Source organism: Nyctereutes procyonoides, unplaced genomic scaffold, assembly GCF_905146905.1.
Source record: "Nyctereutes procyonoides isolate TBG_1078 unplaced genomic scaffold, NYPRO_anot_genome, whole genome shotgun sequence".
In the NCBI taxonomy this organism is placed as follows: Eukaryota; Metazoa; Chordata; class Mammalia; order Carnivora; family Canidae; genus Nyctereutes; species Nyctereutes procyonoides.
Window position 1 is genome coordinate 25,652,188 of NW_026575140.1, and position 25,258 is coordinate 25,677,445.

The 25,258-nt window shown below is 39.0% G+C and overlaps 1 protein-coding gene across 5 annotated transcripts in view; it reads right to left on the reverse strand.

Moving 5' to 3' along the window:
• Positions 1-25,258, reverse strand: part of KIF1B (kinesin family member 1B) — a 151,347-nt gene that overhangs the window by 118,231 nt on the left and 7,858 nt on the right. For all 5 annotated transcript variants that reach the window (XM_055306777.1, XM_055306773.1, XM_055306775.1 and 2 more), the window contains exon 2: positions 16,263-16,442. In XM_055306777.1, the coding sequence (XP_055162752.1) occupies positions 16,263-16,368 (106 nt within the window). In that variant the 5' untranslated portion in view covers positions 16,369-16,442. The remainder of the gene's footprint in view (positions 1-16,262; positions 16,443-25,258) is intronic.

Sequence of the window (25,258 nt, forward strand, 5' to 3'; positions counted from 1 at the left end):
TAAGTGAGAGAGAGAGAGAGAGAGAATGACCAGAGTTACTCCAATATTCGGTCTAGAAACTAAAAAAAAAAAGGCTGAGAATGAAGGAAGGGTCACTTGAGTGCACAGGGAGGAGAAAATAGCAGTTCCATTGAGGACATGTTAAGGGTAAGATCCTTCTTAGGCTCTCAAGTAGGATTAGGTTAGCAGCAGGGTGGTCGAGAGACCTAGAGATCTCCAGAGAGGTCAGTCCAGGCTGGAGAAATTAATTTGGGAGTCATCATCACCTCACGACACTTAAAGCCTCAGCCTGAATGAACCACCTACGGGATCACCTAGGAGAGCAAAGAAAAGAGACAAAGTTTGGTGCACTTTTAACCTAGGAGGTGAGGAAGAACGGAGGTTGAATGGTCTATGAGGGAGGAAGGCAATCAGGAGAGCACAGGGACCCAAGAGCCAAGAGAGGGGATGGTAACATTCACAGAGGAAGTCAAGCTCCACTACCTATCATGACAATGCTTATTACCACAACCATGTCTGGCCCCCCTGGAGAAACGAGTCTTTGTTCAGGGGATCCCCTGACTTCCCAGAGTTCTGCTCACCCTCACCTCTATGCCTTGGTTTCCATCACCATCCAGATCTCATCTGGTTTCAAGGCTGTTTTCTTAAGTCCCCTTCACAAATCAGAAAGGCAACTTCAGCACTGAAGGTCTAACTGGATCTTTTCCCCAGTCCACAGGGAAGAGGATCTTGCTTTTCTCTCTCTGGAGGCCCTATATACCTTTCCCCCTTTGTCTTCATTTATTCCTTGTGCTGCAGTTGACACTCATTACTTTGAGAAAGCTGGAGAAGAGTGAAGAACAGGACAGCCTCTTTCACGTGAAGGCTTACCTGAAGACCTTATCCAAGATGAACAGAAATGCCTTTAAAATGATTATCACAGGGCAGCCCCGGTGGCACAGTGGTTTAGTGCCGCCTGCAGCCCGGGGCATGATCCTGGAGACCCTGGATCGAGTCCCATGTCAGGCTCTCTGCATGGAGCCTGTTTCTCCCTCTGCCTGTGTCTCTGCCTCTCTCTCTCTCTCTCTCTGCATCTCTATGAATAAAATAAATAAAGAAATAAAAATAAATAATAATAAAATGATTATCACAGGGGTGCCTTAGTGGCTCAGTTGGTTAAGCATCTGCCTTTGGCTCAGATCATGACCCTGGGGTCCTAGGATGGAGCCCTGTGTCAGGCTCTCCAATCAGCAGGGAGTCTGCTTTTCCTGCTCCCATTCCTGTTACCCCTATTCCTGCTCTCTCACTTGCTCTGCACTCTCAAATAAATAAATAAAACCTTTAAAAAAATAAAATGATTATCACAAAATGTTCTATAGGTTTTAGTCTATTAATGAACCAGAAGACTGTCTTCTCTTTCTTAGAGACTATTCCAGTCAAAATTGGCCTTACAAAGTCTGTTCATCCCCTAACTTTACTCCTTTTTCTCTTTGCCTTCTTCTCAATTTTGTTATTTCAGCATAAAGGTGCAAAAATAATGTTTTAATTACTAAGCCCTACAAAACACGGCAGTCAAAACAAGATTTGTACTTAAAATACTTTTTATTCTCCAAAATGAATTTGTTTATCTAATTTCTCAAAGTCTCTATGTAGCAATTATAGTGTTGTTGGCAAACTATGAAAGATTTTGCCCACAACTACAATTAACTTATCATTGTGCAACACTGTAACTTTATATTAACTTTTCTAACACTTAGAGCCTGTTGAAAATCCCAGTGATTTTTCCAAAATCTTCCTATACCCAGTCTTTTTGAAATTGCACATAATAAAGCCATTTTGTACACCATTTATATTCCAAAACCCATAAACAGCTCCCTCCTCTACACAAAATAACATATTTCTAGAAATACATTAAAATAATATAAAAGCATAATGCCGAAAGTCCGAAAGTACAAGTAGAAAAACTACAATCATAAAATTCCTTTATCATTTAAAATAACAAACTTAGATTCCAAATCCTATAAACAATATAAATACACTATATGTGTTCACTATATATTCAATCCCAGGTATTAAAAATAAATATACAATGGGAAAAAGAAACCCTACCAACTCTGTAATGTCACAATGTCATCAATTGGGTATAAAATAAATATGCTAGCTATAATAAACATTTTGTTTTAAAGATTTTTTTTAAGTCATCTCTATACCCAATATGGGGCTTGAACTCACAACCCCAAGATCAAGAGTCATATACTCTACCAATGGAGCCAGCCAGGCACCTCAAGCTACAATAAACACTGAACAAACCCTCAATTAACAACTATTCCCAAGCAAATGTTAAAAGATTGGGAAAAGAGATATTTTGGAAGGCCTACCTCTCGCTCAGTCCAAGTAGCACAAAGATGGTGGAACTAATAATAATGCCCTTGTTATTCATAATTATCCTGCATCAAGGAGGGACATTAGAATAAATTTTAATCTAACAGGTTCAAATTACACACAGATAGTACTCCTACACAGAACAATAAAACTTACTATTTTGAGAGGCAATTATGTACTAGGCAGAGATTAAAAGAGAGTTTCTGGAGCCAGACAGCACAAGGTCATTTTCTCCTAATTCCTAGACATGTGACCCCAGACAAATCATCTGTGAAATGGGGAAAATAGGAGTATCTGTCCTAGGATTACCGTGAGGACTAAATGAGTTAAAATCTGTAAGTGCCTGATTGTGGTTGGCACAGCTTAAGTGTTTATTACTGTTTTTGTTGTTGTTAATTACTAATCATGGTTTGGTTTTTCCCCACTAACAGGCATTTAAAAAGCTGCTTTTGTTTCTCCCTTCACCCATTTTGCCTCCTCAAGTTTATTCACAGTTACAAAATAAACTCTTGGTATTGGACCGAACAAGGTCACAAGGAAATAGTAAATGCAGTTCAGTCATTCACATACCTTCTGCTAATTCTGGCCATACAGTTTTCTGTTCTGCCAAAACAAAAAGGCTTCCCAGACATTCCCTACCTTTCCTGGCCTATCGCTCAATTATTCAGATGTCTCTCTTCAATGCTTTTATGAGTCATCACACTGCAATGTTTATCTATCTCTAAGGCTCTGAGAACCTGGTGGCCTCCCAGCCTATGTTTGCTGAATAACAAAAACCTAATTTCTTATAGATGCTCTAAAAAAACCTAATTTCATATTTCTTATTCTTACCACCTATATGCACAGAGCATTCGTCCCTAAGCAATGCAACTAAGAACTGTTTTTAGCCCACTGGAAATGATTTTGACAAAATAAGCAATTGTTAACATGCTACCAAAAATTAAATCTAAATACCTACCCTTGCCTACCATTCAACCAGATGCTGCAGGCCCTTTCCCAGTTTCACTAACAGCTCTCCAGACTTTGCTAGCTCCTATTACAGCACTTCACACTTCACTGGGCAACTACCAAAAGCAATCAGCACCATGTTACCAGCATGAACTCTAAAAAAATGAATTCTAAAACATCTCTTGAGAATTGCAAAGAAGGCATGAAAGAAAGAAAGAAAGAAAGAAAGAAAGAAAGAAAGAAAGAAAGAAAGAAAGAAAGAAAGAAAGAAAAGGAGAGAAAGAAAGAAGAAAGAAGAAAGAAAAGCCAAGCCAAGACTGGGGATGGTTGTTTTCCCCTTTGGGGGAAAAAAAAAGCAAACAAACAAATGCATATATAAAGGCCACATGAAGTACAGTTTGGATTTATTCAAGTCTACCTCAAAAGTCTAAAACAGTAAGATGCAAAGTGACACAGAAAGAGGACTAGGTTTCCTACAAGATTTTAGCTAGTCATCTTCTCTTCAAGGTTTTGGAATCGAAATGGTAGATTTTTTTTTTTTTTTCAAAAAAAAAAATTTTTTTTTTATGATAGTCACAGAGAGAGAGAGAGAGAGAGAGGCAGAGACATAGGCAGAGGGAGAAGCAGGCTCCATGCACTGGGAGCCTGATGTGGGATTCGATCCCGGGTCTCCAGGATCGTGCCCTGGGCCAAAGGCAGGCGCCAAACCGCTGCGCCACCCAGGGATCCCGAAATGGTAGATTTTTTAGCTAACTGAAGAAGTTTAAATTATAAAATGTAATAAAAAGCAGTTGCAAATACACAATACCAAAGGCTTCTTCCAATGTGGGGATAGGTATAATTGTTCCTGCCTTTACATTTATATTCCCATTGAAAATAACAATTTAGATACCAAAACTAACCACAAAAAAACAAGTTAACAAGTAACTTTTCAAATACCATCCTATGAAACACACACACACACACACACACACACACACACACACACACACACCATCCTATGCAGTATAACTGATTCCATTTGATCCTCACAGCAACCCTGGGATATTAGGCTAGGTAGGCAATAGCAACATTTCCACTGAATAAACAAAATTTAAGGTCCAAGTGTTTGACCACAAAGGAGGGGCTAAACAACATATGGTTCTTAAATACAAAAGAATACACGGAGCCATTAAAATCACGTTGCTGAAGCATGGGGAAATGTACCCAATACGCTATTAAGTAAAAGACCAAGGAGGCTGCAGAGGTTTGACAAAGTGGAGGGGAGGTCAGTGAACAAACTTTTAGCTTTACTAGGAGTGACATGGGAACCATCTCAGAGTTCTGTGGGGGGAAAAAAAATCTGACTTCCATTCTAAAAGGATTACTCTAGCTGCTCTGTCGAGAAAACAGAGTGCTAGAATAGAAGATGACTTGCTAAGACGTTACTGTGGGTGGCGGCAACAGGGGGAAAGAGTGGTCAGTTTCTGCCTATCTTCTGACAGAGAGAAGATAGGAGAGAAGTCAAGGATGATGACATGATTTTTGCCCTGAGCAACCACAAAGAATTTCCACTGAGTTGAAGAGAGTGCAGGAGAACAGGACTGGAAGGGGACATATTAGGAATTCAGTTTTGAACATGTCGAATTCAACATGCTTATTAGGCAGGCAGAGATGCCAGGCAGACAGCTGCATAAACTGCCTTCTAGAAACAATTCCATCCCCACCTGTGTGAGGTTTACACTCTTCCTTACAGCATGCCTGTAAGAAGTGGTTTTAAAGCTCAATTGTTTGATGATAAGGGATCAGGTAAATAAATTATGGTTTACTTTTTTTGTTATGCTGAAAAAATTTATATTTAGATTTATAGCCGACTGGACTCAGTTTAGATGATCCCAATCTGATCAAGATGTTGACCTTGGCCACATCAATGTCATAGAGCTTCTTCACAGCCTGTTTGATCTGGTGCTTATTGGTCTTGACATCCACAATGAACACAACTGTGTTGTTGTCTTCTAGCTGACTCAGTAGTCAGGGGGAACTTGATGATGGCATAGTGATCAAGCTTGTTTCTCCTGGGGGTGCTCTTTAGAGGGTATTTGGACTGACTTCGGAGACCCTGCGTCCTGTGGAATGTGCGTGGCTTCCTTTTTTTGTGACTATGTACACCTTTCAGCACCGCTTTCTTAGCTTTCAAAGCCTTTGCTTTGGCTTCGTTCGGCTTTGGGAGGGGCAGGGGCTTCCTTCTTCACCTTTGGCGTTATCTTCGTGAAAGGGCTAAATTATGGTTTATTAATATAACAATATTATAGAGCCATTACGATTATGTTCTTCAGGGATCCCTGGGTGGCTCAGCGGTTTAGTGCCTGCTTTTGGCCCAGGGTGTGATCCTGGAGACCTGGGATCGAGTCCCACATCAGGCTCCCTGCATGGAGCTTCTCCCTCTACCTGTTTCTCTGCTTCTCTCTCTCTCTCTGTATCTCTCATAAATAAATAAATAAAATCTTAAAAAAAAAAAAAATCATGTTCTTCAAGAATACTTAGAAGAAGGTGCTCAATAAGTTAATGATAGTTTATCTCCCCTAAAAGATGGTACATTCCAAGGATACATTCCAGGATATCATCTTAGTAAGTTGCCACACGAGAAGTCATTGTGTCAGATGTAGAAGAAAATACAAAGTCTGTTTTGGGCCTAAGGAAAGCAAGGCAGAAGCGGCTTTAAAGACTGACGGGGCAGAAGAAAGGTCAGGGTGTAAAAAGGTGCACAGCAAAGTCAGGGGCCAGCAGATAGGCTAAATTTAGAAGGTTAATTTCAAATGTCATTCTAAAGGACAAACTCAGTTTCAGTCAACTCCAACTGGGTAAAAGTACTATTATTCCTGTGGCACCTCTGTTCCCCAACATTCTCCCACATACATGCACACACCTCACTGCTGTAGCTCCAAATCCTGACTACAGGAAAATTGTGTCACTTCAAATTTTTTTAAAAAGTTTAATGCCACTGGTACCCACATGGATTTCCACAGATTTTATGAGTTCTTCTCCCAGTACCACATAAGCCTCATCGCTGTTCACCTTCTTTCATTCCAGGGACCAAATGAGTGTCACTGAATCAATATGGACATCCCATTTAAAGAGTAAACATTCCTCTCTTTGGAAAAAGGAGTGAAGTGTCTGGACGGATTCAGAAAGAGGGGGCAAGAGAAAAATTTCATGGGCATGTACCAATCACATGATAAGCCCTGGTCACTGATATAAATAGGTATAGTACATAATAGCTCTATTTGCAAAGTGAGGACTTATTTTTTTCCCTTAGTTTGCATATTTTTTCAAAGTAAATACTTAGTATATATGCAGTAGATAGATCCATAAAATATATAAATTTATAGAGGTGCCTGGGTGGCTCAGTTGGTTGAGCATCTGACTCTTGGTTGGCTCAGGTTATGATCTCAGGGTCAGGAGATGGAGCCCCACATTGGGGTCTGTGTTCAGCACAGAGTCTGCTTGGGACTCTCCCTCTCCCTCTGCTCACCCCCTCCCCTCACTCGTGCACACACTCTCTCTTCCTTTAAAAATAAATAAATAAATCTTTATAAAATTCACAAGCTGAGACAATAGGGCAAAACCCCAAGTACCCACCAGACAATTAAAGAATAGGATTCTCACCTCTGCAGCTCCACTGTCTGACCCTCCCAGATCTCTCTGCCCACCATCTCAACTCTGAAGCATGCTAAATTTTGTCATTATTGCCTTACTTTTCTTCATAGCTTTCCCATGTGTTTGTAGGGCATAAAGAATATAGAGAACAGCTTTGCAAGCTTTGAAATTTATATAAATACACCAATGTCTTCTGTGAGTTGCTTGTATAGCTACAGTTTGTTTATAATTTGTGTGTGTGTAAATAGTAATTCTTCTCTGCTGTATATTTTATGTAAATGTATCACGATTTATTTATCCATTCCCCTGTTGATGGATACTGAAGCTGTTTCCAGTTTTTTGCTCTAAGAAAAACTGTGCTAAGAGTTTAAATGCCCAAAGGGCACCTGGGTGCCTCTGTCATTTAAGTGTCTGACTTGATGACGGCTTGGGTCTTGATGTCAGGGTCTGAGTTCAAAAAACAAAACAAAACAAAAAAAGGGTCTGAATCTTCAGCAGTTTTAGTGACTCAGTGAAATAGTTATAGAGGTTATAAGTTATAAAGATACATGACTGAGTGTGAATGAGATAAGCAGTTCACAGAATGCATCCTCACAAAGGTCAGTTAAGAAATACTGAGCATTCAGCGGTTTAGCACCTGCCTCTGGCCCAGGGCATGGTCCTGGAGTCCCAGGATTGAGTCCCACATCAGGCTTCCTGCATGGAGCCTGCTTCTCCCTGCTTCTCTACCTATTTCTCTGCCTCTCTCTCTCTCTGTGTCTCTCATGAATAAATTTTTTAAAATCTTAAAAAAAAAAAATACTGAGCATTCCATCTCTAAGGTTAGAACACATGGTGTGGATGTGGAGAAGTAGAGCTAAAGAGCTGGCCTTATCCTACATCTCCAGCCACACTGGAAAGCACTCTGGATGCTGGATTATGGAGTTTACACCTCAGTCTGATCTAACTAATCATGGCTTATTCCAGAAAAGACTTCAGGAGACCTCATTCTGACTGTAGGCTAGAAAACACATTCAGATTTAAAAGAATTCCTTTAGGGACACTTGGGTGGCTCAGCAGTTGAGTGTCTGCCTTTGGCTCAGGGTCTGATCCCAGATTCCCAGGATGGAGTCCCACATCGGGCTCCTTGCATGAAGCTTGCTTCTCCTTCCTCTGCCTGTGTCTCTGCCTCTCTGTGTCTCTGCCTCTCTGTGTCTCTCATGAATAAATAAAATCTTTATTAAAAAAAGAAAAAAAAGAATTCCTTTAAAAAGTCTTTCTTTCTGGGGATCCCTGGATGGCTCAGCGGTTTAGTGCCACCTTCAGCCCAGGGCGTAATCCTAGAGACCCGGGATCGAATCCCACATCAGGCTCCTAGCATGGGGCCTGCTCCCTCTGCCTGTGTCTCTGCCTCTCTCTCTCTCTCTCTGTCTTTCATGAATAAATAAAATCTTTAAAACAAACAAAAAAAACCTTTAAAAAAAAAAGTCTTTCTTTCCAAACTTCCACTGTCCCTTCCTCCATCCCAAATTTTCATTAATGGACATGAAGTCATTCTTTGTACTAGTTGTGATGTGCAGCATTTCATTTAGAAATCTACGTGTGGAGAGGGGCATCTGGTGGCTCAGTGATTAAGCATCTGCCTTTGGTTCATGTTGTGATCCCAGTGTCTTGGGATCAAGTCCCACATCAGGCTCCCTGCATGGAGCCTGCTTCTCCCTCTGCCTATGTCTCTGCCTGTGTCTCTCATGAATACATAAATAAAATCTTAAAAAGAAAAAAAGAAATGTACGTGTGTGAATGAAAAAAACCTTCAAAGGAGCACCTGGGTGGCTCAGTTGGTTAAGCATCTGCCTTCAGCAGGGGGTCATGACCAGGGTCCTGGGATTGAGCCCCATGTCAGGCTCCCTGCTCAAGTGGGGAGCCTGCTTTCCCCCTTTCCCTCTGCCCCTCCCCCCACTCATGTGCTCTCTCTCTCTCTCACTCTGCTCTCCAATAATAAAATATTTTAAAAAAGAAAAGAAAAGGGACACCTGGGTAGCTCAGCGGTTGAGCATCTGCCTTTGGTTCAGGCTGTGATCCCAGTCTCCTGGGATCAAGTCTCACATCAGGCTCCTAGCAGGGAACCTGCTTCTCCCTCTACCTATGTCTCTGCCTCTCTCTCTCTCTCTCTCTGTGTCTCTCATGAATAAATACAATCTTTAAAAAAAAAAAAAAAAGAAAGAAAGAAAAAAGCCTTTAAAAATGTACTGTGTGTTTGGGCAGCCTCGGTGGCCCAGTGGTTTAGTGCCGCCTTTAGCCCGGGGTGTGATCCTGGAGACCTGGGGTAGAGTCCCACATCAGGCTCACTGCATGGAGGCTGGCTTCTCCCTCTGCCTGTCTCTGTCTCTCTCTCTGTGTGTCTTTCATGAATAAATAAATAAAATCTTAAAAAAATAAACTTAAAAAGATTTTTATTTAAAAAAATGTACTGTTAGTAATTAACAGGGTGGAAAAAAAAAAAAAACCAACCAGGGTCCCTTCTATCCCACTAAGATTTGAGCACTGAAAAACAAAAAAGACCCTGGGCAAAGGAAAATTCATAAATATATGAAGGAGACTTACCAAAGGGCTAGCTAGAGACATATTCCTGTAGTTAAAGATGAAGCAAACAATTACAATTTAATCACCTAAAGGACTGTGTTGGAACCAGCTTCACCTACCTACCCTCCTGTTTTTCAGAGGGGAATTCATGCAGTTTCAAAGTCTCCAGATTTACCATAAATGTGAGCAGTTCAACCATTAATTCTGCCCCATTTTCCCTTTTAAGAGTAATTAGACCAAAAAAAAAAAAAAAGGTTCCAAAGTGGGAGAAACTTGGAATATAATGGGATATTTTTAAACAAAGCCATTTGTATGCACTTGGGTCTCCAAAATGTCAAGGCAGTAACATTTATCTGTACCATGGAAAATATTCTGAGACCAGAAAGTGCTTAAATAAAACTGCTTCTACTCAGTTTTCAGATTTGGCATGTTCCCCAAAGTACTCTTCACCCTCTTCTACTTTTTCATAAGAGACCTTATGGCAGGAACATTCCATTGCATTCCATGTGCAATCAGCTATAATCCCTGTGAGCAACAGTCCAGGCCAGCTTGCCAGCACAGCAGTCTTTTAATGCAGCTAACACATGTGGCTATAGCAAAGTTATTTCATTTTTTGCAATGAAATACATGCTTTTTCCCAATCTTAAACCCAACTTTATTTTTAATAAGCCATTAATACTTTCTAACAGAACAAATAGCTTGCTTAAAATCTTTCACACAAAATTATTTGAATTACATTTTAGTCAAATTACTAAGACATGGCCATATAAATTAAAAGCAGAAAGAGAAAACATTAGCAGAAAACTGAAACCATCAAAAATCTAGAGGAAAAAGTCTCTCATACAATTAATTAGTTTTCCAAGAGCAAACACCTTTCAAAGGAATCAAAATTACCCCAAAACTTCTGAGCCATAATAAAGTATTTATCTAGAAAATAAACCTTACTTTGTCCAAGGCTGATTCATCAAATGAGGATTTTTGTTTCAGCAGACTAATGTTAATTTAAAAGTCACTAATTTCTGGGAGTGCCTGGCTGGCTCAGTGGGTGGAGTATGTGACACTTGGTCTCAGAGTTGTGAGTTCAAGCCCCACACTGGAGGTGGAGCCTACTTTTTAAAAATATATTTATATATACACATATATATACATGTATATATATGTATATATATATATATATAAACAAATAAATGTCACAAATTTCTCCTGCTAAATGTTTACATGCAGAGAGGCAATGTCTTATAGCTAGATGAAGGTCAAGAATACCCTTAATCTAGTCATAACACTAGGAAGTTCTAATGAGCTGCAATTAAGAAATTTTCCCCAAACACACCAGATTTTTTGCTTAAATCCTACTTACTCCACAAGGTCCAGCTGAAATGCCCCACCATCTACAAATCCTACAAGGGTTCTTTACACTTTTTAAAAAACCCTTGTTCATGGCAATTACCACTTTGAACACTTACTTTGTACTGAGTTTATTTCAGTATGTCTTGTGTCCTCTACCACAAATTTAAAACTCCTTTAAGTGCAGGTCCTATGGTACATATAACTGTAATTCCTACAGACTCACAATAGAGCAAACTCTCAAAAGAGAAAGGAAAAGAAATGATAAGGCAGAGCAGAGCCACTCACCCTATTGTCTACAACAGTTTTGAACACAATATGATAGAAAAACCATTTGGAAAAAAAAAAGAAAAAGAAAAACCATTTGGGAGTTCAGCACTACGCTTAATGTGATCCATAGATTAGTTTGTTTTGTTTTGTTTTTAAGATTTTATTTTTTTATTTATTCATGAGACACACAGAGAGAAAGGCAGAGACACAGGCAGAGAGAGGAGAAGCAGGCTCCATGAAGGGAGCCCGATGTGGGACTTGATCCCAGGTCTCCAGGATCATGCCCTGAGCCAAAGGCAGACAGACGCTCAACCACTGAGCCACCCAGGCGTCCCCATAGATTAGTTTTCATATGACCAGTACAATATGCCCAGCCCTACTGTAACCAAATTATTACTTTTAATAAAAACTAGGCATTTCTTCATTATTTTTTTCACAAAAAGATCAATATATTCAATCATTCTGAAGAGATTTTTGTGGGAGGTAAGCAAGAAGGTGAATAGAACTTAAATCTTCATAAACTATAAAATTTACAGCCCTATCCTCCAAAGGTATACAACTAGGGAACTTATTTTCTCTTTCAGTTTGCTATCTTCTACAAGTGAAAACATCTGACATTCTTCATCCAGAATGGATATATTTGGATAATTTTACTTTCCCCCCCAAACCGACAATCAAAACAACAAGGTCAAAAAGAAAGCTAAATATCTTAGAAACAATGAGCTCTAACACCTTTTTTATAACCATTAATAATTTCTTAGTAAGCTTTTAATCTAAATGATAAAAAAAAGCAAAGTCAGAAAATCTAGCAGACATAGATCCATTTCTCAAACTATCCAGAACTACAGAAAAACTTTTTTTATAAGATTTTATTTATTTATTCATGAGAGACACAGGCAGAGGGAGAAGCAGGAACCATGCAGAGAACCCAACATGGGACTCAATCCCAGGACTCCAGCATGCCCTGAGCCGAAGGAAGACGCTTTAACTTTAACTGCTGAGCCATCCAGGCATCCCCAGAAAACTTTTTTCTTTTTTAAACTATTTATTTATTTATTCATGAGAGACACAGAGAGAGAGAGAGAGAGAGAGAGAGAGAGAGAGAGAGAGAGGCAGAGACACAGGCAGAGGGAGAAGCAGGCTCCACTCAGGGAGCCCGACATGGTACTCGATCCCAGGTCCCCAGGATCAGGCCCTGGGCCAAAGGCGGCGCTAAACTGCTGAGCCACCCAAGCTGCCCCCCAGAAAACTTTTAATTTTACTACATGCTCTAATAGTCTTATTCTCCTAGATAGTCAGTTGATTATTTTTTTTAATATTCTATTTAGTACTCAGCATATCAATATACATATAGTAGACATAAAACCTATTAACTTAAACAGATATTCTTTCAGGCTAAAATCTCAAAGGAAACAATTTTTACAAATTATAAACATGAGCTGTATTATTCAGGTATTTAAAACATATGTCACTGAGAAAGGGATAAAAAAATAAACAAAACAAACATCATCAAGACTGAAAAATAAACCACTATTATACCTTATCACTAATTAAAATGTTAAAATATGATCTTAGAAAAAGATATTGCTGCTTACACTATCTCTGGAAGGAAATAAAACACAAGTTGCTTCTGGGGAGAGGAATGGGTTGACTACGTGATAGGTGAAAGGAAGTGTTTTAACTAAATATTTTTTGTACCTTTTGAATTTTACACTATGTGAATGAATGTTTTACATAATCACAAAAATAAATAAAAATTAGGGGGAAATGAACACAATGCTGTCTGACTTTGACAATGAATAAAACTTATAGACAATTTAAGATGTGGGCATTCTGGGGATCCCTGGGTGGCTCAGCGGTTTGGCGCCTGCCTTTGGTCCAGGGCGCGATCCTGGAGTCCCAGGATTGAGTCCCGTGTTGGGCTCCCGGCATGGAGCCTGCTTTTCCCTCTGCCTCTCTCTCTCTCTCTCCATCATGAATAAATAAAATCTTAAAAAAAAAAAAAGATGTGGGCATTCTAAAAATGATTTGTCATCAAGAAAAAAAACACCAGTATCATTATTTATATTAATAAAACACCTCCATTTGTTTTTGTTATACAGTAATTGATTTTTGCATTTCATGAATAGGGCCTTTTACTACTCATTTCTTTTTCTTTTTTTTTTTTTAAAGATTTTATTTCTTTATTCATGAGAGACACAGAGAGGCAGAAACATAGCCAGAGGGATAAGTAGGCTCCCTGCAGGGAGCCCGATGCAGAACTCGATCCCAGTACCCTGGGATCATGACCTGAGCAAAAGGCAGATGCTCAACCACTGAGCCACCCAGCTGCCCCCCCCCCCTTTTTTAAGATTTTATTTATTTATTCCTGAGAAACAGAGAGAGAGGTAGAGACACAAGCGGAGGGAGAAGCAGACTCCATGCAGGGAGCCGGGCGTCGGACTCAAACCCAGGTCTCCAGGATCATGCCCTGGGCCGAAGGTGGCGGAAACCACTGAGCCACCCAGACTGCCCCCAGGTGCCTTTTAATACTCCTTTCTACCTAAAAGTTTTTAGTAAGATTTGCAATCCTATAAGGGAAGTAACAACAGATACCTGTAACATTGGGGATTTCTCCTAGATAATTCTGTATGCAAAACATATCACAGAGAAAAGTAGTTCTTTTTAGGATTAATTCTGGCTCCTGACCCAGGATTTCTAAAGTCTAACTTTTAAATTTTTTTTTTATTTATTTATGATAGTCACATAGAGAGAGAGAGACAGAGAGGCAGAGACACAGGCAGAGGGAGAAGCAGGCTCCATGCACCGGGAGCCCGACGTGGGATTCGATCCCGGATCTCCAGGATCGTGCCCTGGGCCAAAGGCAGGCGCCAAACTGCTGCGCCACCCAGGGATCCCTAAAGTCTACCTTTTAAAAGAACTATATACTAGCATTTTTAGAGGGAATGCCAACTGTCAAAAATGCCTCCAAACTAAGTTATAATTAAATACATTTTGCAGAGAGAAACAAGAGCTCAATAATTAGGATTTAGTGTGTTCACATCAGCACATATACTAAAATTGGACTACTACAAATTAGCATGGCCCCTGTGCAAAGATTTACTTACATACTGTGTAAAACATTAACTCTTAACATGAAGCACAAAAAACAACATAACTTAAATGAGTGACATTTCAGAGCATAAACATTTTTCTTGGGGCACCCAGGTGGCTCAGCTGGTTAAGCATCTGGCTTCAGCTCAGGTCATGATTTCAGGAGTCCTGGGATCAGGCCCTGCATCAGGCTCCCTGCTCAGCGGGAAGTCTGCTTGTCCCTCTGCTCCCTACTCCCACTTGTGCACATGTTCTCTTGCTCTCTCTCAAATAAATAAATAAAACAAATAAATAAATAAAAATCACTTAAAAGGGATCCCTGGGTGGCTCAGTAGTTTAGTGCCTGCCTTCAGCCCAGGGCACGATCCTGGAGACCCGGGATCGAGTCCCACGTCGGGCTCCCTGCGTGGAGCCTGCTTCTCCCTCTGCCTGTGTCTCTGTCTCTCTCTCTGTGTCTCCCATGAATAAATAAATAAAATTTTTTTTAAAAAATCACTTAAAAATAAACAAACATTTGTTCTCTAGGTCAATTATAAATCTAGCTCAAACTTTAAGGAGCAAATGATCAATACTGACCTTTTTAAAAAAAACTTAATTTACATACCCTATAAAGTTCGCCCATTTAAAGTATATAATTCAATACCAAATTTTGCATCTTTTACAATACTTGTTAGATATAATTCATGGATTCACAGCTTTTAAAAAGTCTAATAAGGGGGATCCCTGGGTGGCGCAGCAGTTTGGCGCCTGCCTTTGGCCCAGGGCGCGATCCTGGAGACCCGGGATTGAGTCCCACGTCGGGCTCCCGGTGCATGGAGCCTGCTTCTCCCTCTGCCTGTGTCTCTGCCTCTCTCTCTATCTCTATCATAAATAAATAAAAATAAAAAATAAAAATAAAAAGTCTAATAAAAGAGGCAAACTCATAGTAACAGAGAACAGAATGGTGGTTATCAGAGGGTAGGGATGGGGGCAAAAGAGGAGATACTGATCAAAAGATACAAACGTTTAGTCCTGAGATGAATAAGTTCTGGAGACCAAACATGCAATATAGTGACTATAATTAATGTTTTGTATACTTAAAATTTGCTGAGAAATAGATCTCCAATGTTATTGCCACAATAAAAGTGGGTAACTATGAGAGGTGATGGATACATTAATTAGTATGGATTGTGGTAGTCATTCTGCAATGTATACATATATCAGAACATCACACTGTACATCTTAAATATATACTTTATTTCCCACTGATAGAATCCTCTACAGAGAACACTGGCTAATGCCCCACAAATAGATGAAATCAGAATGGTTTCCCAAACAACTTAGCATTAATTTGTGTGCCTGGAAGAGCAACGATTCTGCTTTATCACAAAGTTGTAGGTTTCAAGATAGTACAACCTACCACTACTTTAAATAATTTGCCTACAAATCCATATCAAGGCATTAATAAAGTTACAAAATAAACCAGCTTAAGTCTTTTCACCTAAGCAATTATATATAAAGAAAGAAACCAGAAAGCAAGGACTTCGATTTCAATAATAAATCATCTTATTTTTTAAAAAATTATACGCAATTGCTTACAATTTTGTAATAAATTTACAAGTTTATTTTCTATTTATAGTTACATCTGTTGTTCAACTCAAAGAACCACTGTTAAGGAATACAAGTAAGTTAAGATCATCTTGGCAAGCTCAAGTACCATTTAAAATTAAGAAAGAAAAATAATCTTAGAGCCTCAAAAGATACATTTCACATCATGATTAAGTAAAAATCACTGCTTACACCTTTATTACCATTAAGATTTCAAAGTTATAACTAGCTAAATTAATTCAGTTCTCCAAGGATTTCTCAATTGTAAAGAACAAAATAAACAGTCCATATTTAAATATGCTACAGCAAATATCACAGGGGGAAGAATTTAGTGGATCATTCAGAGTAGCAAAGTTCAAAGTGTTACTACCCAATGTTCATTTATTCTGTTCACAGTAAGAAAGGAAAAGAGAAAGGATAGGAAGATGAGATATAATTGGTAGAAAATAAAAAGTACTCACTGGTCGAGTTGCCTTGCATCTGAATGATGCACTTGGACTCTTTGCTGGTCTCTCGAGAATTGAAGGGCCGAACCCGCACAGCCACCTTCACTGAGGCTCCCGACATTCTGATGGTCTTGTTATATATATGCAGTCCAGAAATAAAGAATCAAATCTTCTTCTGAAGTTATGTTCAAGTTTCTTTTAAAAAGAAAACAATTCCACACAGGTGGTCAGAATTAAAGAAAGCATGGGCTAACATGAGTATAAAGGCTATTTATTTACTCTCTTATATCCCAGTACTATTTCTATTTCCATTTCTTAAAACCTCGTTCCTTTTCTTCCCATAGGCCTTATATTCTCAAAAACTTCCAAATAAAAATTGAAGACTGAAATTTATTTTCCTATTCCATTATCGTTTTCCCATACCTAAAAAGTCCCTAAATATAATAATAACAATAATAATAATTACAACTGCAACGTAACAGGCATCTTTCTTGCTGTTTTTCTGGATCAATCTAGAGTAATATATGAAAAATACCAAATGTTAAAGAGAGTTCCTTACACAAGTAATTCCCTCCCCATCTGCAAAACCCCTTATTACCTTCCTTTAAAGAAATGCTCTGAACTTCCTATACTTTAACTGCAGTTTGAAACATTTAGTTACATGATATAGAATTAAACAGCAAAGGACAAAGATAAGCCCCAGCAGCTCCTTCCACCTCTAAGTACCCAGGGATTCCTTTAATTTCCACAGGTACCTCATGTGACCCTTATAACCATCCTGTACAATAAGCAGAGAAGGTTCCAGAGAAGGTTCTACCCTCTGATGTACCACTGACTCATGGCAAAATCAAATCACTACATTTCACTACTGAATGAAGCCACAGGAAAAAAATGTGAACATTTTTCAGAGGAATAGTTTCCCTCCCAACAGAACAAAACACAATTCAATGAAAAGAACACACGCATAAGTAGTCTCCACAAGAAACGACAGATCTCAATTTGCACTCTATCCATTATATAAACGTCTTCAAGAGGAATCAAAAGAAAAAACTGAAAAAGAAAACCACATATAAGTCTAATTATAAGGGAATCCATATAAAATTTCAATCTCATTCTTTCCCAATTAAGTAGAAATTAGCAATCCTAAACTACAACTGCACAACTACCAATGCTTTCCAATAAGGCAAAAATCAACACAAAACAAAATAAAAACCAAAAGGTCACTCTCTACCTTATTACACTGTAGCAGCACTATCTGAAATTCTTGTTTTTAGAACATCTTGCTTTTTGTCCATCTCTCACACCTCCACCTCAGAGATCTTATTTGCTACCACTTAGTCCAGTGCCTGATGAAAGAGTTTATTAAATGTTTGTTGAAGGAGTGAATTAATGAATTGCAGTTGACCCTTGAACAATATGGGTTTGAAATGCACAGGTCCACTTGCACATGGATTTCTTTCAACAAATACAATACAGTATTGTAAATATATCTTCTCTTCATTATAATTTTCTTAACATTTTCTTTTCTCTTTTTTGTTTGAATATAATACATAACACAAGTAACATACAACATGTCTGTTAATCAGTTAGTTATGTTAACAGTAAGGCTTCTGGTCAACAGTGGGCTATTAGCAGTTAAACTTGAGAGGCTGTGTTAAAAGTTATACATGGATTTTCCCCTACAGGGGGGAGGGAGGGCAGGCACCCCAACCCCTGCATTGTTCAAGGGTTAACTGTGTATTTCCCAGTTTTGAGAATTATCTGTTCAAGTCTTTTGTCTGGTTTGCTGACATATTTTGGTTTTGTTTCAAATAATTCCGATATTTACTGATATTAATCTTTTTTATATTTGTTGTGATATTTTTCCAGTCTGTTTCCCATTTTATTGAACATTAAACAGATGGTTCTTGTTAAATATATCAAACATTTATTGTAATTACATTTATCAAATGAAAGCTTAGTTATTAACTCTCCCAGTCAATAGATCATCACCTATAGTCACTAGCTGGGTACTTTGCCAAAAGAATGAATAAAGCATTCAGAAAAAGCAAGACATAGAACACACTTCAACCTCCCCACAAAGTTCACTGTGATATACAGCCATCAACGGAATACTCCACATACTTCATGATCTTCTCCCCCAAACTAGCAATCTCTGTCAATCTTCTCATTTCTATTGGACCCCATACCATAATCTTGCAGTCATCTTTGGTTCTTTCTCTTTGAATTTTTATTAGAGTTAACATTAATGACATACCATATAAAGACTTTTAAAACATAAATTTGCATATTTCTATCACTTCCTTCTGCTTATTCCCATTGCCATTATTCTAACCCACTGCCACTACCTAACCTAGTCCTCATTACCTCATACTTGCAATTACCATACTTTCAATAGTGGAACTGATCCCTGAGCTTTTCATTTGAAGCACAAAACCGAACCACACAGGGGTCTTGTGAAAAGCAAATGAGCCTGGTATTTCAACAGTTCTGAAATTTTTTGGTTTTGTTTTTCATTTTCCAAATTATGTTGCGAATCTCCAGCTGAGAACCCTGCTTTATGCAACTGCTTAATCTTGCTGCAATATTAACCTTTCTAAAGCATGACTCAATTTAACTTCCAAACTCAAGAACCTCTTCTTATTCCCAGTGCTTACAACATCAAGACCAAAGTCAAGATACTTTGTGTTCTAGTGGAGCTCCTTTACCATCCCCCATACATGCTCTTTCACACTTTCTAACAATTTCTCCCCTACAATGGGCATGTGAGTTTTCATTTTTCTCCTATTTGATGGGCCAGCTCTGGTCGTACCTCTTCCTAAAATGACTACTCAAACATTCCAGGAATCATGGTGTTTTCTACAGCACTTATAGTCCCAAACACATTATGAGAACCCTGCTATCATTTCATGTGACTGCATTCTATCTTGTATTGTTCTTTAATACCCCCCCAAAGTGAAACTCCTATTGCCTCGAAAAACCCTGTGAAGGGCTCCTTTAAAAAATGGTTAATTCCAAGTCTGGGCAAGAAATTTCAAGATGATTCTGGTACATTTTATTGTGATCACAAGCAAAAAAAAATCTATCAAAGATGAAGAGAGTCATGGCAAAAGAACACAAGCACCAACTTAAAGGGGCTCCCAAACATGGAATAATTAGAGCATAAAAATACACACATTCATACAAACCACAAATGGATTGAAAAACACCAAATATATAAATTCCTAAGTTCATAATGATACTTTTAAAAAGCCTCATTATTCTGGGATGCCTGGGTGGCTCAGTGGTTGAGCATCTATCTGCCTTTGGCTCAGGGCATGAGCCTGAAGTCCCGGGATCAAGTCCCGCATCCAGCTTCCTGCGTGGAGCCTGCTTCTCCCTCTGCCTATATCTCTGCCTCTCTCTGTGTGTCTCTCATGAATAAGTAACTAAAAATCTTAAAAAAAAAAAAAAGTCAGAAATTAAATTTTTTTAAAAAGCCTCATTATTCTGAAAACTAGCAAAGAATTAAGCATACATATATATCCTGTATACGCTGTACTCCAGGACAGCCAACTAGTCAATGAGGGCAAGTTCTGGGACGCCTGGATGGCTCAGCGGTTTAGCACCTGCCTTTGGCCCAGGGCATGATCCTGGAGTCCCAGGATCGGGTCCCATACTGGGCTCCCTGCGTGGAGCCTGCGTCTCCCTCTGCCTGTGTCTCTGCCTCTTTCTGTGTGTCTCTCATGAATAAGTAAATAAAATCTTAAAAAAAAAAAAAACCAATAAGCTTGGTTGTGGAAAAATATGGCATTAAAAAAAAATGAGGGCAAGTTCTTCTCACCAAAAAAAAAAAAAAAAAAAGTCCAGCTAATAAATGCAGAAAAGATGACAGAGTTGGAATGTCACCATTTTCCATCCCTAGTAATACAAAGGCCCTCTGCAACAATCATCACCAGCTACCAAACAAACAAAACAAACAAACAAACAAACAAAAAGCCTTAGATGAATGACTGGTTGATATGTGAACACTTTATTGCTTGGATTAGGCTGACAATATGTGAGCCAAATAATCAATCTTAACATCACTAAAAGTGGGACACCTAGGTGGTCTATGCTTCCACCTGTGCTACAATAAGAAACACAAAGCACTACCTAGGAACTATTCTTATCCTACCCCCTTTAAAAAGAAAAAACAATGAAGAGAATGAGCCTCAATTCAAACTACCAGTTACAGGACACACAGTGGAGCAAATGAAAAATTTAAATGACACCTAAAAGATACAATCAGCCAAACCCAGAGTATAGAAAAATCTATAGGTCATGTCATCCAGTTTCTTAAAATAAATGGCATGGGGGAAGGGAAGGTGTAGTAAAAGAGACCTGTGTTAGTTACCAACCAGATGCAATTATTTTTTTAATCAAGAAACTCTGCCAAAGGGACACCTGGGTGGCTCAGTGGTTGAGCGTCTACCTTCCACTTGGAGCGTGATCCCGGAGTCCCAGGATGGAGTCCCACATCGGGCTCGTTGCGTCGAGCCTGCTTCTCCCCCTGTCTCTTTCTCTGTGTGTCTCTCAAGAATAAATAAATAAAATCTTTTTTTTTTTTAAGATTTTATTTACTCATGAGACAGAGAGAGAGAGAGAGAGAGAGAGAGAGAGAGAGGCAGGCAGAGACACAGACAAAGGGAGAAGCAGGCTCCCTGCAGGGAGACCGATGTGGGACTCGATCCCAGGACCCCGGGATCACGCCCTGAGCCAAAGGCAGGTGCTCCACCACTGGGCCACCCAGGCGCCCCAAATAAATAAAATCTTAAAAAAAAAAATTGTCAGGAGAAGATAGAAGAAATGAGTTTGCCAAAATGACAATTACTGAATACTGTAGATATTTAAGTTTAAAAAAAAAAATGAAACCTTTCTTTTGTATTCTATCCAAGACCTGCCAAAGTGCTGAATGCTGCTGATTTACAAAGAGACAACAAAGGCTGAAAAGTCCTGGTGTGTTCTTTATACAGAACCATGCATCTGTAAAATACTAACATCTCCAACATCTGCTTGCTTCTATCCATCTAATCAACTGCCAAATTAAATAGCTTCTACCTATAAAATTTCTTTCCATTTCTAGCCCTGGCATCCTTTTTAGATCTTCAATGAATTTCTTACCCAAGACTGTTAACCTTATCACTTTCTCTTGCTTCCTTCTACACAATACTGCCAAGTTCATCTATTCCATCCATAGGAAGTGGTACCGCCAAATTGGTCTTTCTGAAGCACAAGTCTGTTCATATCAGTGTCCACTTAAAAATCCTCAAAGTTCCTCTACTGTCTCCCAAGCAATGACTGGACTTCCCACACTGGCATTCAATGTGTTCTGCAACATAAACCACGTATTTTTACAAGCCCACAAAACACTGCCTTTCCATCCACATTCCTTCACAACCACCCACCAGAGGGCTTCCTGAAAGTATTTCATGATTTTCTGTCCCTGTGCCTTTGCTCCAGTGAACACTGCGCTCTTCTTCCTCTACCATTCTTCTCAAAATCCAATTTATTCTTCTAAGATCTTCTTGTATGGGGCAGCCCAGGTGGCTCAGCGGTTTAGCACCTGCCTTCAGACCAGGGTATGATCCTGGAGTCCTGGGATCGAGTCCCACGTCAGGCTCCCTACATGGAGCCTGCTTCTCCCTCTGCCTGTGTCTCTGCCTCTCTCTCTCTTTCTCTCTGTGTCTCTCATGAATAAATAAATAAATAAATCTTAAAAAAAAAAAAAAAGATCTTCTTGTATGCCATCTATGTCTAAAACCTTCACAGAATCTCTCCACCTCCCAAAACAAATGCTCACACTTTTCCATGTATTACTACTCAGCTCATCAGCCTTACCCGAGGGCAAAAAAGTTATTTACTTTTACCTCTGTCATAGATTTTCAGTTCCTTGTGGACAAGAATGGAATTTTAGTCATGTTTCTAATAGCCTAGACACAGGGTCTCAAGTATAGTAGTTAAAATATTTTGGTTGAATTCTCAGTTATTGGGATCCCTGGGTGGCGCAGCGGTTTGGTGCCTGCCTTTGGCCCAGGGCGCGATCCTGGAGATCCGGGATCGAGTCCCACGTCGGGCTCCTGGTGCATGGAGCCTGCTTCTCCCTCTGCCTATGTCTCTGCCTCTCTCTCTCTCTCTCTGTGACTATCATAAAAAAAAAAAAAAAAAAAAGAATTCTCAGTTATTGTGTCAACAGGCTGATGTTTGAGTGTCATTAATAAAAACCGTAAGTTGTTCCAAAATAGAGACAGGTTGTTTGATCAAAAGGAAAAAGGATAAAATTAATTTCAAATTCCTTCCTCATTAAAAAAGTTAACAGTCATTCTTTTTTGGAAATGATAATAAGTAAATTTTAAAATTACTTTCCTCCAAATAAATAAGTATATAATAAAATTACTTTTTCTCAAACTTGAACCTAGAAGCTTTTCTCAAATTTGAACCTAAGAATATATATATATTTTTTTAAGATTTTATTTTATTTATTCATAGAGACAGAGAGAGAGGCAGAGACACAGGCAGAGGGAGAAGCAGGCACCATACAGAGAGCCTGACGTGCGACTCGATCCCCGGTCTCCAGGATCATGCCCTGGGCTGCAGGCGGCACTAAACTGCTGTGCCACCGGGGCTGCCCTATATATTTTTTTCTGATTTAACAGTCTTGAGGTAAAACTTCAACCATCTTCACAAGTGAGTTAAAATTTCAGTCATAGGAAACTAGAGTTAAATGAACCATAGAGACTGCTACTTTGTTACCTCCCTACTACTATAAACAGTATCTCTTTATATTAGAATTACATCAAAGAATCACAGCTTCAAAATTCCCTGGCTCTTCAAGAAAAATTATACAGACCAATTATATAAGTCAAGACCAATTATAGAAGTCTGAATCCAGGTTTAAATTCCAGATGGAAACAATAATCACAGAATACTTTTACGAAGTTACAGGAAAACAATACTTCTTATAATTAGCATAAAAATCTGTTTTCCAAGCTTTGAGCAGCCAAAGGAAAAAAGGCAGGCAGGAAAGACAATCACACATACTCTATATAAATCACTTACACAGCCTCAGTTCTAGACTGTCCCTCTGACCAGTTTTCCTTCCTATGACACACAATTAGAAGCGTTAGGAAAGCGGAATGGAGCAAGAATTCCAGAAGCATTCACTAAACAATAAAGGGATAATAAAAAGGTTAGGCCCAATTTATTTGCATTTTTCTGAATTTTTACCCAATTGTTTAACTTTGATCTTGTGCAACTGAACTTGCCTTCAGAGGTTCCCTGGACTATTATTAGGAGCCAAAGACGACGACTAATTTTCAAACTGACCTTTCAGCAAAGTGAATAAACACTAATGAATTCTAGCTTTTGGTTGGTTTGTTTTTGTAATATCCCTTTTCTATAGAAAACAGCCAAGATTATACTTCTACAACAGAAGTCAGTTCATGTCATTTCCTCTCCTTGAAAACCTTCCATTGGTTTCAGAGGCCTCAGAACATAATCTAAAAATTCAAAGGCCTCCACAATCCAACCTCTTTTCCCCAGCCTCCATTCTCACTGCCCAGCTTCAAGCCTTCTTCACCAAGCATTCTCTTATTGTACCAAACACACAACTTCCAGATTGAGCTTCAATCTCCCTTATTAACCCTATTATGAATCCGTATTTTTTGAGGACAAGGTCAAATATCACCATGAAGCAGTAAGTGTTAAGCCACACGTTCCTTAATGTGCCCCTTCCTGAGCCAAAAGTGATACCTTCTTTCTCTTTGCTCCTTAAAAATGTTACGTTGATTCTTCATTTTCCTGCTTATTCCATTCTGCCCTATGTTGCAGCCAGTAGTTCATTTAACTCTCATGCACTGATACAGTATTTAGTACGTTTGTCACCAGTGAAAATAGAATTTAACCAAGAAATTTAGTCTTTTAAATTCAATATTCACACAATTTGCTACACACTAGGGAATTTACAATAGCAACAAGCAATCTATTTAAAAGATCATCTTTTCACTAAATTACAGCTTAAAATAAATTATAACTTAAAGAATCAATGGGTCCCCAAAACTAAATATCTGTAGCTAGTGAATCCATTTTGAAACACTATGAAAAATTGGTTATTCTAAGTTTTGCATCTTTCAGTTCAATACTTTCCATGAGGACCAGGCAGATTTTTAGGACTCAATATTCTATCTCTGACCATGCCTATACTGATAAAACAGCCCCCAAAAGGTAAGAATTTCTTCTATTTGCATTAAGTATCTATTCTTGGTCTTTTTGACTCTATGAATAAAAATCCACCATGAGCCAAGTTGTGAAAGCTCAATAAGAATCACATGCTGGGGGCAGCCCAGGTGGCTCAACGGTTTAGCGCCACCTTCAGCCCAGGGCCTGATCCTGGAGATCCAGGATCAAGTCCCACGTCAGCTCCCTGCATGAAGCCTGCTTCTCCCTCTGCCTGTGTCCTGCCTCTCTCTCTCTCTCTCTCTCTCTCTCTCTCTGTCTCTCATGAATAAATAAATAAAATCTTAAAAAAAAAAAGAATTAAAAAAGAATCACATGTTGGAAAAGCTTTTTGCATTCTAACCCAATGCCAAGAATCAGATTACACAAGTCTCCTGATAGATCAGATTTTCAATCTCAAATGGGGTTAAACTAGCTCATCCAGACTCCCCAACTGTTTTCTTTTAACCCTACTACCCAAAATAAGTTTTAAAATATAGTTTTGGATTTATTAGACACACATCCTCCTGTCACTGCAATTAAGAAATCAAGGAGGGCAGCCCTGGTGGCTCAGCGGCTTATCGCCTGCCTTCGGCCCAGGGTGTGATCCTGAAGTCCCAGGATCAAGTCCCACGTCAGGCTCCCTGCATGCTCCTCCCTCTGCCTGTGTCTCTGCCTCTCTCTCTCTGTCTCTCAAGAATAAATAAATAAAATCTTAAAAAAAAAAAAAAAAAAAAAAAAGGATCACTGGGTGGCTCAGCAGTTTAGCGCCTGCCTTC